Consider the following 17,054-nt stretch of genomic DNA (forward strand, 5'->3'; position numbering starts at 1 on the left):
TCAAGTCAATACACTTAATATAGCTATTAACGCTATTCTCGCCACCAAGTTTGTATTACACACAATCATCAAAAGTGTACCGTGTCCTCCAAAGAAACGGTCATAAAATCCAGTAGACAGTTTTTTTTCTTTTTCTTTTTTTTGTTAAATCCTTGGTGAATCATGCATGACTTCACAATGCAGAATGATGTACAGAAGCTTCTGTTTCTGAACCGGACTGCACCTACTATGGGATGCATATGCTTCACGTCCCTTAACATACAAACACACAGTCAGCACAAAGTTTGTAGCGTCACAGTGACTGTAATAGTCAGTGCCCATGACAAACAGGAAGACGCCTGTGCGGTTCAAAATTCCAAATGGCCTGAGTTGTTCATGAGGTCACTTTCAACTCGGATCAACGTCCATTTCCATTTTCCCTTCATATCTTGGATATTTACAGTATGTGGATCCAGGTCCTGTTCTATTCTCCCCTTGATATATAGTGAAAAGAATTGTAGGCAATGGAATACATATTTTTAAATCAGAAATTATGACATGCTTTATTATAAAAATAATCTTCGAGAACTGATCCTGCAAGTGGCACAAGAAATACATGTACGAGTCGCCAACAGGACTGTTCTGAAAAAAAATCCCCTTTACTATAGTGTTAATTTGAGGTTACGAGGCATCACCAATCCATCTTTCTCCTCTCATTTTTCATTTATTATAAAAACAAGCTAAGGTTAACAAATCATTTGATCCGAGATCATTTAATCTAGATATTTCAAAACCATTCTAAAGTCAAGGTTTGACTATTTAAACCAAAGAAAGAAAAAATCCATGTGAGTGAAACAAAATAAGAAATTTGGTATCAGAATTCTGCAAATACAGTGGGAAGTGTGCCTTTGTGTCTAATAAAACAGTTTGTTTCCAATCTGTCCTTCGCCCAACAACCAATGCAAGTGCAAAAAGGTTTTTCAAACGTTTCTCTCCTTTACGCAGCAAATCAAATTGCTAAACACACAGAGTAATCTCAGGCTCAGCTCAGAGTACTGAGGTCCAGTGCAAATATCTATAAAGTGTTGTATAGGACTTCAGAGTACAATGACAGACATCATGCATGCCAAAAGACACACAGAGAAGGAAGCACGCTATGTTACAATCCAGTATGAAATATATCTGTGTGCACGTAAGCGGATGAAAAAGCTTGTTTCTTTACACTTGTGAGGGCAAAAATAAATAAAACCAACTTGTGACCGTTCGTACTACTTGAAAATGGGGTTGGGATGGGATTTAATAATTATAGTTAGCTTAAGAACAATGGAACAAAACAGCATTAAAATTGAAAATCAAATTAATGTCAGTTCAATTTTTCTCGGTTCCAGTGTTGGTGTAGTTACTGCATTTTGGCCTTTATAGAGCACAAGTATAGGTGTGTATATTTGTGTATGCACACTACTGTTCAAAAGTTTGGGGTCAATATTTGTTTGAAAGAAATTAATACTTTTATTCAGCTGCGGTTAGGGTTACAAATTAATTGATCAAAAGTATATATCATTTAAGTATATTATTACCTTAAAGCCCATGATTTACTCACCCTCAAGTCATCCTAGGTGTATATGACATTCTTCTTTCAGATGAATAAAATCTGAGTTATATTACAAAAGTCCAGGCTAATCCAAGCATTATAACAGCAGTAATATTTGCTCTGTTTTTGAAGTCCGTAAAAAATGCACGTGTCACGTACGCATCTTGAGTTTCACTTTCAACATTCAACACTTTTCCACGGAAGGCGATCGGCTGGAACTTTACTTGATAAAGTTTTAAATATCGATATTTTTCTTACACAAACGCATCGATTTGCTTCAGAAGGCCTTTATTAACACCCCGGAGCTAGTCTATGGACTTCAAAAACAGAGCAACTATTACTGCAATTCTAATGCTTGGATTAGCCTGGACTTTTTTAATATAACTCTGATTATATTCGTCTGAAAGAAGAATGTCATATACACCTAGGATGACTTGAGGGTTAATAAATCATGGGCTAATTTTCCTTTTTGGGTGAACTATCCCTTTAAATTGGATTGATAACTATCTATCACATCTATATCAATTTATTTGTGTGTGTGTGTGTGTGTATGTGTATATGTGTCATTGGTTCCTTCCTTTGTATAAGGTACTATATTGTGTGCTTTGTTCAAATAAACTGAGATGACAGTAAAGACATTTCTATGAGATTTCTGTTTCAAATAAATTTTGTTTTTTAACTTCTTATTCATCAAAGAATCCTGAAAATATTGAAATAGCACAACTCTTCTCAACAGTTGATAATAATGATGAGAAATGTTTCTTTAGCAGCAAATCAGCATATTAAAATGACTTCTGAAGGATCATGTGACACTGAAGTATGGAGTAATGATGCTGAAAGTTCAGCTTTGATCACAGGAATGAATTACATTTTAAAATATACAAACATAGAAAAGGCTATTTTAAATTGTTATAATATTCCACAAAATTGACGTTTTATTGTATTTTGTTTTATCAAATAAATGCAGCCTTCGTGACTAAAAGAGGGTTCTTTAAAAAACATTACAAAATCTTACTCACCCCAGACTTTTGAACTCTATGCACTTGTCTTTATGTGTATTTGAGTCTTTGAGGGCTTGAATAACTTACATATTATATAAAGAATTGTGTAGATTGTGCAGTGGTTTGTTTCAGTTCAGATTTTAACATTCCACAGCACAGAAACACTGAACTTGTGTTCCTCCTAATAGCATCCTTAACTGAACACTTTCAAAAAAGGCCAAATCTATTTAAAGAGGAAAAGAGAGAATGCGTGTTGTCAAATTACACTTATTTGATATCTTATGGTAAGTGTCTGTGTGGGAACTGAAGTTCTGGAGGGCATGAAAAAGCTTGTGTTACTGTCAATTTTACAATTACATATTTAGTTTTTTTGTTGTTTTCTTAGAAAATAATTGTATTATTATCATCCTTATGGTGTATTAACTATAGTTTATTGTCTTTATTTTGAATAACGAGTGCCATCACTCCTTGTAAAAGCATGCACATATTTAACCGGATGTTCTTCGTATTCATCTTCCTGAATTACATACCTCCATCTCTATCGCTCCATTCCAAACTTGGTGAGTTTTCCTAATTCTCTCCATTCAGAGTCCCAACTCCATTCTGTGCCTTCCTTTTTCAGACATCCATAATATAAGGCTTAAAAAAAATCATAGTGTTCACGTACGCAGTTTCAGTTCTGCTTTTCCACTTTGGGTTCGAGCAGTCACTTTAATTCCATCATAAGTGTTTGATTCCTGAAATAGGAGTTGATATTGTTTGATTGCGCTGATTGAAATGTCTATCAAAACCAGCTCAAGTCTCTCGCCGGCCACTTTAGTTGGTTGCTGTAATGTTTACAGGCAAGGATTCTGACTCCTCCTCCTTTTCTTCAAGCTCTTCAATTACAGACGGTGAGACATCAGATGCCTTTCGCTCTGTAATGAATTCTCCAGGGACTTGACCTGGACTGCTTCCTCCCATTGAGGTCACTTCCTCTCTCTGCGACACTGGAGATGGAATTAATGTCACTGGTTCTGGTTCCATACATAACGTTATATCTTCCTCCTGGAAAAGAGGCTGGACATTAGTCTGGGTATGTCATTTCACTAAACGAAATTACAAAACAAATGTTTTGTAAGTTTCCAAACAGGTTTTGATTTGGGACACTCAAATAAACAGCTCCATGCTAAAAGTTGTTTTATTATTACTTGTAGTAGTTCAGTTAAGTCAATTCTAAAGGGTTAGTTCACCCAAAAAAATACGTTTTGTGAGCAAAAAAACCCCAAAATAACGACTTTGTTCAACAATCTCTTCTCTTCCACGTCATTCTCCTACGCTAGTCACGTAGTAAACACAGTGCAGCGCTTCCAGGTTCTGCGGCAGAACTCCGGCTCATTATTGGCCGATGCTGTTCACGTGAGCATCACGACATATGCATGTGATGCTGACGCAGGAGCTGGCCAATAATGAGCCGGCGTTTTGATGTAGAACCTGGAAGCGGGGGTTTTGCGCACAAAAAGTATTCTCGTCGCTTCATAACATTAAGGTTGAACCACTGGAGTCACATGGACTATTTTAACAATGTCTTTACTACCTTTCTGGATCTTGAAAGTTCCAATGACGTTGCTGCCTATGGGTGGCTTAGAAACCTCTCGGATTTCATCAAAAGTATCTTAATTTGTGTTCCGAAGATGAATGAAGGTCTTACGGGTTTGGAACGACATGAGGGTGAGGAATAATGACAATTTTCCTTTTTGGGTGAAGTAACCCTTTAAGTTGTTTCCCATGAAAAGTGTAAGCACTGCTATCAAAACATTTTTATGTGATCGACCCAACTAGGGTTGCGTTTCCTGTACAACTACATAACTTGCTGTTTAACCACTATAGTGATGAAATTAACTAGCGACTGGTTCCTGAAAACATAGTAATATGGTTGCACCTCTGTCATTTGAACTAGAGGTCTGCGCAGGACTGTTTTTTTTTCGTCCCGCTCCCGCTAGGTTCTATTCAGCACCCACCTTTCTCCTGCTTAAAATTCACTGTGTTCACCTGCTTTCCGCTTGGAATGATTTTCTTCCTTACCCGTCCGATCGCACTAAATTTAGATCTCGTTTCCAGAATCTCACATTTAAATTTCACCTACAGAAAGAGAGACTAGGGATAACAAATATAAAAAGTTGGCTATACAATCATCATACTGTCAATGTCACCGAGGAAAAATAGGCTAAATAAAATACGACATCTGTCACTCAAAATTATATGCCAAAAATGCAAATAAACGAAAACTGTTGGCTTACCAACTATAGCCTACTGCAAAATGAAATCTTTTTTTTAACATCCATGCAAGAATGTCGCTGACTGACGATTGTTTCAGTACCGAACGTCTCTCTTCCAAAATCCGACCACAAAGGCTAAATGTTCTCTCTGAAGATGCTCTCGTGGACGGGATGCAAAGAACACATAGCCTATTGCCAGGTCGTTTAGGGCAGGAAACTGGGAACTGTGTGAATGCAACCACTGCATAAAGTTTTGTTCATTTCAAGTTCAAGTGCGGATACACTGTTGTCAAAGGATGTCAGGAGCGGCCGGGCTATTGTCAGACCCCCCTCTCCCGTCCAAAGTACATCAGAGCTACTGACCGCCACCGCCTTTGATTCGGAAATTTACTCACGCGCCGCAAGAAAACTGATCGGGAATGCAGAATGAGTTGCGGGAATGCAGACCTCTAGTTTGAACTGCATTGTTCAACAATCAGAATCAGAATGAGCTTTATTGCCAAGTATGCTTACACATACAAGGAATTTGTCTTGGTGACAGAAAATTCCAGTGCACAGATAGAATGACAGTGACAAGACAGATACGTAATAAAAAGTAAAATAAGTGAATAAAAATAAATTTAGCAAAAATACACAATATAAACAAATAGGCAATATATGTAGTATGTACAGGTATGCTATATACATTGCAAGGGAATTTGAATAAAAGGTATGGTATGCTAAATAAATGAGTATAAATATTGTTTTTAACTGTTCATGAGGTAGATGGCCTGAGGAGAGAAACTTTTCTTGTGTCTGGCTGTTCTGGTGCTCAGTGCTCTGTAGCGCTGACCAGACAGAAACAGTTCAAAGAGGAAGTGGCCTGGATGTGAGGGGTCCAGAGTGATTTTGCCAGCCCTTTTACTCACTTTGGATGAGTACAGATCTTGGAGAGTAGGAAGGGGTGTACCAATGATTCTCCCAGCAGTCCGGACTATCCGCTGTAAGTGAAAGTGAAAGTGAAAGTGACATGTGAACGGCAAGTATCCCATACTCAGATTTTGTCCTCTGCATTTAACCCATCCAAGTTAGTGCACACACATTAAGAGTAGTGAGAGGTGAACACACACTGCAAACCGTGGACACACACCGGAGCAGTGGACAGCCATTTTTGCTTTGGCACCTGGGGAGCGATTGGGGGTTAGATGCCTTGCTTAAGGGCACCTCAGTCATTTCCTGCCGGTATTGAGAATCAAACCCGCAACTTTCGGGTTACCAATCTGACTCTCTAACCATTAGGCCACAACTGCCCCAACGACTGTAGTTATCTGAGGTCTGATTTGGTAGCCAAGCCCAACCAGACAGTTGCAGAAGACAGACTCTATGACTGCAGCTCCTGTAGTAGTTTGTACTCCCTCGTCTGGTGAAGGAAATACATCCTCTGTTGGGCCTTTTTCAAAATGGAGCCTATATGCGAGTATCCCAATTCAGGTCCTGAGAGATGGTAGTCCAGGTCCAGGAACCTGAATGACTCCACTGTTGCCACAGAGCTGTTCATGATGGTGAGTGAGGGGAGTGCTGGGGTGTTTCAATCATCAATCATCCCACTGGTTTAAGCGTGTTCAGCTCCAGGTTGTTGTGACTACACAGCCAGCTCTTTGAGTAACCTCCTGTCTATAAACAGACTAGTCACCATCCTGGACGAGTCCAATGAGTGTAAGGTCATCCGCAAACTTCAGGATCTTGACAGAGACAGAGAAGAGCAGTGGGGAGAGCACACATCCCTGGGGGGCGCCAGTGCTGATGTAGGACGGGAATTTTCCCAGTCTCACTAGCTGTTGCCTAGCTGTCAGAAAGCTGGCGATCCATTGACAGATGGAGCTAGGAACAGAGAGTTGGGTTAGTTTGGTCTGGAGTAGTGTTGGGGTGTTGGTGTTGAAAGCCAAGCTGAAGTCCACAAACAGGATCCTCTCATAAGTCCCAGGTCTGTAGAGATGTTGCAAGATGCAGTGCAGCCCCATGTTGACTGCATCATATACAGACTTGTTTGCCCGATAAGCAAATTGCAGGGCATCCAGCAAGGGTCCAGGTGGGCCAGCATAAGTCTTTAAAATGACTTCATGACCACAGATGTTAAAGCAACAGGTCTATAGTCATTCAGTCCTGTGATTTTGAGTTTCTTTAGGATGGAGATGATGGTGGAGCATTTGAAGCAGGAAAGGACTTTGCATAGCTCCAGTGATCTGTTGCAGATCTTTGTGGAGGATTTCAGACAGGCTGGTGAAACATCATCTGGGCCTGGTGCTTTCTTTGTCTTCTGTTTCTGGAAGACACCGCACATATCCTCTTCACAGATCGTAAGTGTAGGAGGGAGGAAAAGGGGGTTTGCTGGAGGTGTTGATGAATACATAGAGAAAAGGTCAGGACAGGTGTGGGGTGTGAGACCCGGTTTTTCAAAACGGCAATAAAACTCATTCAGGTCATCAGCCAGTTGTTGATTCAACACAGTGCTGGGGGATAGTGTCTTGTAATTGGTGATGTCTTTCAGGCCTTTCCACACTGACGTAGGGTCATTGGCTGAAAACAGTTTTTTTCAGCTTTTCAGTGTAGTTTCTCTTAGCCACTCTGATTTTCTTTTGTCAGTATGTTTTTGGCCTGATTATACAACACTCTGTCCCCACCTCTGTAGGCATCTTCTTTGGCCTGATGAAGTTGTATGAGTTTTGCTGTGAACCATGGTTTGTCATTGTTGTATGTTAAATGAGTTCTGGTAAGAATGCACATATCCTCACAGAAACTGATATATGATGTTACAGTATTCTGTGAGCTCGTCCAGATCAGTAGCAGCAGCAGCTTAAAAAATACTCCAATCAGTGCACAGTACACAGGCTTGTTATACCCGCTCCATCCAATGTCCATCTCTTTACAGTCTTTACTACAGGTTAAGGTGATTAAAGGTCCCATGGCATGAAATTTTCATTTTATGAGGTTTTTCAACATTAATATGAGTTCCCCTAGCCTGAATATTGTCCCCAAGTGGATAGAAATGTTGATCGGTGTAAAACCGAGTTCTGGCTGTCTTTCTCTGCCTTTGAGAAAATGACAGGCCAGACTAGACAATCCTGAAGTCTCCTGTTTTGACGTCCAAACAGGAACGGTTACCTCCCTTTCCTCCGCCCAGAGAATCTGGCAAACCCATGCAAGCACCATATTTGTCCTGGAGAGATCAAGGCTTGTGAACGAGTGAACGCTGGCAGTTTCTCAGTGTTTGGATGTACAAATGAAAACAGAAGTCTTTTTTCAGTTCCTTCTGATCTGTGATCACTGATTTCTTATGTGTAGCTAATTATTTATTATTCGTGCACACACTGCGGCTTCTCTCTCTCCCGACAGAACGGTGTTTTCTATCTTGTGAGTCAGTGTTTTTGTACGTCCTCGTCGCGTCTATCTGTTCTAAAATGTGCATACAGTCGTTTCTGCTCAACATCGGCAGACTTACATCTCTTTAGAGATAAACCTCACGCACGGCGAAGCTCGGGCTGCACTGGCCGGTCGGCCTTCAACATCCCCGACCCCCAGTACTGCATCTGGCCCACAGCAGAGGCACCAAACGCGGCGCGAGATTAAGCAGAAGGGGGGTAAGCGTGAGGGTATCCGGCTAGGCTAGCCAGCTATCCCCACAATAAACTGGATTACATTTGATTACTGCTGTTGTGTCTTTGTTTGCGCTGTGTACTCAATGCGCTTCACTGACGCTTTTCATATGATAGGAAAATATCTAAAAATAATGCTATAATCAACACTTACTCGTAACTCGTTCATCTCGCTGTAATGGTACTTTGCATGTGTTACAAAGTTGGTAGAATAATTATGAAGACGGACTCGGCGTGACTGGGACTCGTGTTTATTCAGAACTCTCAGATACAAACACAATAAACTCGCGCTGACAGACAGCGCTCTCACAACTCAGTAGTTACTATAAATAACTTTTTGTTAGCAATCGCTCCGTCTCCGTGATGTCCGGTTCTCGAACGAATCATTCTTTTGAATCGGTTCTTTTTAGTGAACCGAACCAGTTCACCAAATCGGACTGAATCGTTCTAAACGGTTTGCGTCTCGAGTCAGCTCTGATCCATAATTTACTAAAGTTACTAACTTTCTGACATGAGTGACAGCCCCTCCGACTAGAAATAAACTAATAACCTGAAGTATATCCTAGTAACTACAACAGTTCACTAAACTGAGACATGCTGAGAACTGATGTGAAGTGAACTCAGGTCCATCCGTCTCTCTGGCAGCAGCTCGCAGCCCCCTCCACTCATTTCAAATGCAAAGATGTCAGCCAATCACAACAGTGGGTGCTTTTACTGAAGTCTCACAGCAGACACGCCTCTTGAAACAGGACATTCAGCCACAGGGCAAACAGCAGTATAGAAAAAATGCCTTTTATTTCTAAATTATGACATTTTATGATGTCAAAATCATACTAACAATATAAGTACACCTCAGGAAACATTATAAAATAATAGAAAAATGCCATGCCATGGGACCTTTAAGTTTCTGTAGGTCAGCATAAGATGAACCAGCCAGTGATAAGAGAGCCCCAAAACTGCACATGGAACAAAATTATATGCATCCTTTTTTGTGGTGTAGCAGTGGTCCAGTATATTACTGTCTCTAGTATGACATGTAAAGTGTTCACGGGAGAGATTTGCTTCATTAAAGTCCCTGAGAATGATTATAACAGAGCCGCCAGCTGTTGCAGTGCTGCATTCACACAGGATTGCAGAGGAATGTAAACACATGAGAAAGAACAAGGAAAAATCCTGCGGTAAGTAGAAGGGCTTACAGTTGATGAGCTTCTAGATTGGGACAACACAACTTCTTCAACACTGTTACATCTGTTCACCACTTTTTATTGATGTAGAAACATGTCCCGCCACCTCGCGATTTCCCCATTCATTCTGTCGCAATCCACTCCGAACAGCTGGAAGCCCGGCAAATGTAACGCTCGTCCGGAATGGCTTCATTCAGCCAGGTTTCCGTGAAAAACAGAGCTGCAGAGTTTGAAAAGTCCTTATTTGTGTAGGACAGGAGAATAAATTTGTCCTTTTTGTTGGGGAGGGAGCAGAGGTTTGCCAGATGGATGCTAAGCAACGCAATTCTAAAGCCGCAGTGTCAGAGCTTGTCTACCGCCGGCTCGATTCCCACACTTGCAATCCCATTTCATTTTTTGAAAATTTTGCATGTGGCTCCATTTCTGAAGATGCACAGCTTCGAGGTGATTATGACTGAGCATGTATGTCTGTACCAGCAACTTACAGGACCCAATTTGTGCTTAAAAATGAGCCAACATTAGCAGAAATAAGCCCTTTAATGAAAATAAAGGTCCATGTTTGAGAAAAATGTTCATGAAATTAAAAGTTTAATTAAATTAGAAAATATTTAAGAGATTGTTGTTTAATTTAGTTTGATACTTATGTTTTCATATCCATATATTTTGTTCTAGTGTCACAAGTGATAATCTCAAGGTTTACTGGGTTTTACACAATTCTTTGGTTCTTTTGTAGTGTGGGTTTGTTGAAGTGTAATGAAAACAAACATCATCACGTGTGTACCTTACTACTTCTCACCACTGTTTCCTGATGGATTAGAGGACAATTACTCCAAGTCGCCCCCTGTCACTTCAAAGAAAAGTACAACGGCGAGCGCGTCGAGTATAAAGGCCTCGTCCGTTTGGAGAGGTGCGTGCGCAGTCAGCGGAGGCTCGAGGTGCAGAGCTAGGCAAAAGTAAACAAGGATTTAGAGCGCTTGAGCAGCGCCGCTGCCCCTTCAACTACAATGTCCAGCAAAACGTCCAAATAATCAAAAAACGGTAAAAGATTGGGTGGTGTGTACTGCCGAATGTTCAGCTGTTCGTCCTTGGTCAAACTAAAGTCAGGATCATCTGCAGTGCCAATATAGGACTGTCAGTAATGACGTCATGCGAAGGTGGTGGAAAAATTACTTCTAATTAATCGATTCGAGGTCACAATTAATGTCAGATTATTCTAATTAATTTACATGTTAATTTTTTTATGTTAATAAGCAGTATGTATTTGGCATCGACTCCCATATGAATGTGGTGAAGATTATTTCACTATTTTTCATCCCCATCATTTCTTCTTTGATATTAGATTCATTGTGAGTTCCCTCCTACCTCACACTCAAGGTTTCCCTTGCGCATTTATGCACACTTAGGGCGTTTTCACACCTGAAAGTCCGCACCAAGGTCCGAACCAAAGTTCATGTTTTTATACATTTTATACATTTGGCTAGTTTTGGCTTGGTTTCACATTGTAATTATGCGAGCGCACTAAAGAACTTTACATGACATACTTGCGTCCTGTCATTATTATCTATGTGGGCTGCATCTTGACATTGACCTGTGTCTGATGTCAGCGTCTTTGACAAGAATGAACATGCGCATGTCGTTGCCACTAGTGAACAGTGTGCATTGCTTGACTATTTCTTTTCGTTTCTAATTTTTTCGTTTAAAAGTAGACATTTCAAGCTTTCTATACACATAATATTTTGCATGTCTGTGAGGCAAGTAGCTGCTGAGTTTCGGTTTATTTATGAGACATGTTCAAGAGCAATGCTTTGATTGTTGTCTGCTATAGCCTATTTGCTTCTTATGTATTAAATCCAGGCAATTGGTTGATGAAACTTTGATTAAAATTAAGATACAATTTACACAAAACGAAATTCACTTTAAAGAAATGCTTTCTACAAAACAAAACTTAATGAAGTGGTCAAAATAATTTCATTTCTTTTCACTTTTCATAATCAATATTAGGGATGTAAAGATTTGACCAAAAATAAAAACCTTGATTAATTGAACATTTTACCTCAATTACGATTAATGAACGATTATTTTGCTTGCTTTTTTTTTTGCTGTCCATTTTTTGCAAATTTTCCATTTTAAAATACTTGAAGGAAATGGTTCACTTTTAGCGGTTATTGTCTATGGGGCAGATTTCGGCTTGTTGTACATCAGATACAGATAAATTAACACAGTAGGCCTACATTAAATTTATTTGAATGCATTAATGAGAGAGTGATTGTGTGTGTGAATTACTCATACCGTCTCTATTCATTATGATTGAATCTGTGGTTTGTACTTACTTCAAAAGGTATTCAAATATATGCCTATACCGGTTGAGTTTCTAAGCTACTTTAGTGACTTTACTTTAGTCACAGGACAGCGTTGACACTGCGTTTCTGCGCTGCTCTCTGCGCGCGATCTTCACGTGATGTGCGAGTGTTAGTTTGTCACAATATATCAGGCATTAGTTCAACATAATACACATCTAATGGTCTAAAATCGCTTTAATGTTCAAACTGGCAGGCCTCAAAACATACAAATGACAAAGCTTTGTGAGGACGCAGGTGAAAGAGGTCTGCCTTCAGGGCACGCGCGCGTTGTCAGAGACGCGACATGGCTCGGCTCTCTGTGTCACAGAAAAAAGCTGAGCACTGAACGGATACGTTTTCCATATTGTTGTTTTTGAATAGTGCACAATCGCTTTAAATGTTCAAGCCTTTAAATGCATTTACTTGACAAACTTTATGAGGAAGAAAGTGAAAGCGATCTGGCTTCGGGGCTTGCGCGCGCCGTCTCTGTGTGTGTGTGTTTGGCAGCGCGTATAGGCTATAAGAACGGCAATTAACTGACCTGTATAAACTGTGTAAAACATGCAGTTACTATAGTGATTCTGGGCATCTATAAACACAGATAACTGCTCCTGCATCTCTCTGTGTGCCTGCAAGCTGCACTTGATGTGACTGACGGGGCGGAGTCACGTGACTAAAACCGAATTAATCGACATGGGAAAAATACGTCGATTAGAGGTTCTGAATTTCGGTTTAGATTATTTTTCGATTAATCGTACAGCCCTAATCAATATAGCCTAGATGAAATTTAAAAATAACATTATAATATTTAAACATAAACAGGAACTTCCTGTAAATGGTCTGAAAGTCCGAACCATACAGAAAATGCTTTCACACTAGAAACGAACCAAACCTTTGTTCAGTTTGATCCGGACCGAGACTACCTCTTTTCATCTGACCAAATTTCGTCTTTTTGGTCCGGACTGTAGTCTGGGGGAGGTTTCACACCTGCAATTTTGATTCGGACCAAACTGAAAAACCTGAAAATCCGGACCAAACAAGGTAGGTGTGAACAGGCCCTTAAATGCAAAAATGTCGCTGTTTGATATGCTAAAATATATGGATTGAATATATATATTTGTATATATATTTAAATGAAATGAAATATATATATATATATAATGTCCGAGAGCAGAAACTATGTTGATGATGACGGAACGTGCGACTCTATTTGACAAACAAACATTAATTTAAACAATAGTCTGTTTAGTTTAGGGGTGGGACTATGCTTTTGCCTGACCAAAAGGAGATGGGTTGATTGTTTGAAAAACCTGTTTGAAAAGTTTTGCAGTTTCCTATTGGCACAGAAATGACACACTTCAGCTTTAATGCTGGAAAATGTATACACAGCAGCTCATACCTGACCGGAGTTACAGAAAATGTAGTCAGGATTCATACTTTTCTAGCTGCTGACAGAAATAGATGTTTGTTAGGTTTTAAATGATAAAGCAAAAGATTCAGTAAACTTTTACAAAAATAAGACAATATTTGGATCAGTGTTATTTTATCATAATTTATATACTATCATACTATTTATTAATATTTTGAATTAACTTTTATTTTTAAGTCAAGTCACCTTCATTTATATAGCGCTTTTTACAACACAGAAGCTTCAAAGAAGCTTTACAGTGATAATAGGAAATTAATTTTGCTTTAGAAGAAAAGCTAAAGTAGGTTTTTGATCGATTAATTTCTGTTGTAAAAACGAATTAGTTATTTAATTCGGTGCCACTTAAACAACACCATCCGCAACTAAAATAGAAAACCCCCAATGCGTTCCGGACACCCATCCATATGGCAACAGCACATGGTGGCCCGAGAACGCAAACCATGAAATAGGTTTTGAAATAGTTGTGAGACTAAACCATCATCATCCACGGGCAAACCCCAAAACAAGGCGAATCTGTGAAAACTGTGACGGCATGTACGCAAGCATTACGTGTTTAGCCTATAGGCAAGTGCATTTGAATACATATGTGTGTGCATATATGTGCATGTTTTTATCTGTAAACAGGGGAAGGGAAGGAGTCTGCAAATAACTGCAATTGCAGGCAAAGAGGCAAAACTTACAGACTGCAGCTTTAAGTTGAAGTATTTTTAGTATTTCAAATGTTATTTTTTTTCCGTTAGTTCACAACAGTTTAAGTTTTTCATCTAATATTTCTGATTTATTTTATTTCAGTTGTGTTTCAATTAACAGAAATAATTTTGAATCGTTTTAGCTTTAGCTAACAATAACATCACTGATTTAGAGGCCAAAACGACAACAGCATTTGGCGGCCTGAAAACACAAACTTTTGAAAACAGGTTTTAAAGTGCACGTTTTTGAAAAGGATACTGTTACTGTCTCCATGTAAACTATAAAAACACAAATTTGTGAAAAAGGTGAAGATATGCGCATGTGCATTATGTGTTCAGTCTATATCTTTTAGTACTTCATTGTAGGGTAAACATACCCTCAGAGACTGTGTGATTGTCAGTTGTAAGTGGATCATGTTCATAGTTAATGTGATAAACTACACCTGTGGTTACTCTGCTATGGCACCTGTGTGAACTTGAGGGAACTGACTTCACACATCCACTAAAAAAAACAGTTGGTTAAAAGTAATTTCCAAGTAACTAGAAAAATGAAGTTAGTTTTGAGAAAAGGTCAAACATCAATTGTTTGAAGATATCACTTGGTATTTTACTTTTAGTTCAGTGACATTCAGCTATATTTAAGTGTGGCATAAGTGTCATTTAAGGGCCACTTCACTTCTTTCCCACTCACTTTGATCTCTTCCTCCTCCTGGGTTTCCAGTAAAGGTGAGTGATCTGTCGTCACCTCCTCTGTGGGGACTGTTAGATTTCCATCTACTGCTACAGGCATGCCCATGTAGCCCATCATGTCTGCCTGATAGGTCTCTGTCCCCACTGTCCCCCACAGATCCACTAATGGGGGATGAGTACGGGCAGGCAGGCTGTGGATGGTGCTGTTGGGAGTAGCTTGTAAAGAATGAGTGGCACTATGTAGTCTTTGCTCCAACATCTGCAAATAGAGAGAAGGAGAAAAAAAGCTCAAGTTTCCATTAAAGTAACAGACAGCCCACTCTTTCAGCTTTCCTTTCTCCATTTGGAAAGCTGAAAGTTCTAAGCCAAGAACTAAACCAAACAGCAACCAAAATTACAAACTTTGATTACAGAAAAAAATGATAATCGTAGATTATAATGATTATTATTATTTAAAAAAATTTTTTTAAATGATTAAAATGTTAAAAATGTATATTTTTGTATTTATTTTATTAAAAAATATTATAAGGAATTAATTATGTATCTCATAAAACAGCAATGACAATTGTATAAGAAATGATTAATGAAACTATTGACTTATAATCATTATTAGTAAAAACTTAGCAAATATAGTTTAGGTTTTTTTTCACTATACATATATATAGAATGTCTCCTGTGAGGGTTAGGTTTAGGGGCAGGGGCAGTGTAGGGGGATAGAATATACGGTATGTACAGTATAAAAACCATTACGCCTATGGAAAGTCCCCATAAAACATGAAAACCCAACATGTGTGTGTGTGTGTGTGTGTGTATGTTTTTGTGAAATATCAGGACATAAATGTGTATAATGACATGGGTATGACACAGGTATTACAAAAAGAGGGTGAAATATGAGGACGTTACCCATGTCCTCACTTTTCAAAATGCTTATAAATCATACAGAACAAGGTTTTTTTCACAGAAAGTGAACTGCACAGCCTCCTGTGAGGGCTAGGTTTAGGGGCAGGGGCAGTGTAAGGGGATAGAAAATACGGTTTGTACGGTATAAAAACCATTACGCCTATGGAATGTCCTCACATTTCACAAAAACAAACATGTGTGTGTGTGCGTGTGTGTGTGTGTGATTATATTTAAAAAAATAATTGTATAATTTGTATAAATTTATCCATTGTCAATTTTTTTGAATGAAAGTATCTAAACATTTTTAAAGCAAATACAATTATTTATATAATATATATTTATATAATTTTAATTTAATTTAAAAATGAAATCTTATTTTTAGATAAAAAGTAAAAAAAAAAAAAGCTTTTAAATGTAAAAAATATTTGTCAAATAGTTTTTTCCAATTAATTTGTAATATTTCATGGGCAATCACTTTTGGCACGCAGGATTTATACGATGATGGACAGATGATCAACAGTAACGTCATCATCTACGTCACCAAAGAGCGCTTGGGTTGAATTTGTTTACTAAACGGAGAACTTGTTGGTATGCATTCGCCTTTACCGCATGACAACTATGTGTTGCTCAACATACATCACTTACTCCGTTGCTCTGATTGGTTGTAGGTCTATCCAATTGAGTGCAGAGGCATTTTCTTTCCTAGTTCGGTTGAAACACGCCTCATAATCACAGCCCAATGGAGCAGTATCAGACTCATATTCTGACTAGAAGCTGAGTATGACGACGTCAGGCTATGTTTCCATAGTAACATTTAAACATTAAAGTCCCATTGAACCGGAAGTTGCAACTGATTTTATTTCAGTGCTGTGACGTATTTCCAAGTGAAACGGAACAAACTGACGTCATCGGAAAGGGAACTCTATTCAAGACCGGAAGTTACTTTTCAGATTTTGATTAAAGATTACCATGGCAAAAAAAAACATTTCTGTGTATTAACTTGCATGGATTAATTGTTCACCCTAAGACCTGTAATGTGTGCTAACAAAGTAAATAAGACCGATTTTAATTTCATGAGGACTTTAAGCTGAAATCACATGCTGTGTCTCATTTCGAAGGCTGCGTCCTCCAGAGGCATTTCAGAAAAGTAAGTAGGACACACCGAATGCGACCTTTGAATGCGGCCTTCTTTCACAGGAATTCACAGTGCTTGAGGTGTATCCTTTGCTGCTGCAGATAACTCACAATTCTTTGCGTCGCCATTAACAACCGTCGTATTTATTTTAATATTATTTCAAAAAATGGCGGCGCCGGCAGATATTCATGCAAGCGAAGATTTTAAATGTAAGTAGTTTCAAGCTT

At 38.9% G+C, this 17,054-nt stretch overlaps 1 protein-coding gene across 3 annotated transcripts in view; it reads right to left on the reverse strand.

Annotated features, from left to right (window-relative positions):
* Positions 1-146: 146 nt before the first annotated feature.
* Positions 147-17,054, reverse strand: part of fam131bb (family with sequence similarity 131 member Bb) — an 82,193-nt gene continuing 65,285 nt past the window's right edge. For 2 of the 3 annotated variants that reach the window (XM_079837522.1, XM_079837523.1), the window contains exons 7-8: positions 14,794-15,051; positions 153-3,618 (exon numbers count right to left, since the gene is read on the reverse strand). In XM_079837522.1, the coding sequence (XP_079693648.1) occupies positions 3,388-3,618; positions 14,794-15,051 (489 nt within the window). In that variant the 3' untranslated portion in view covers positions 153-3,387. Of the gene's footprint in view, positions 3,619-14,793; positions 15,052-17,054 lie in introns of all 3 variants that reach the window. The other variant, XM_079837521.1, reaches the window with a different exon arrangement.

The sequence above is a fragment of the Gobio gobio genome (genome assembly GCF_949357685.1).
Source record: "Gobio gobio genome assembly, chromosome: 15".
NCBI lineage: Eukaryota > Metazoa > Chordata > Actinopteri > Cypriniformes > Gobionidae > Gobio > Gobio gobio.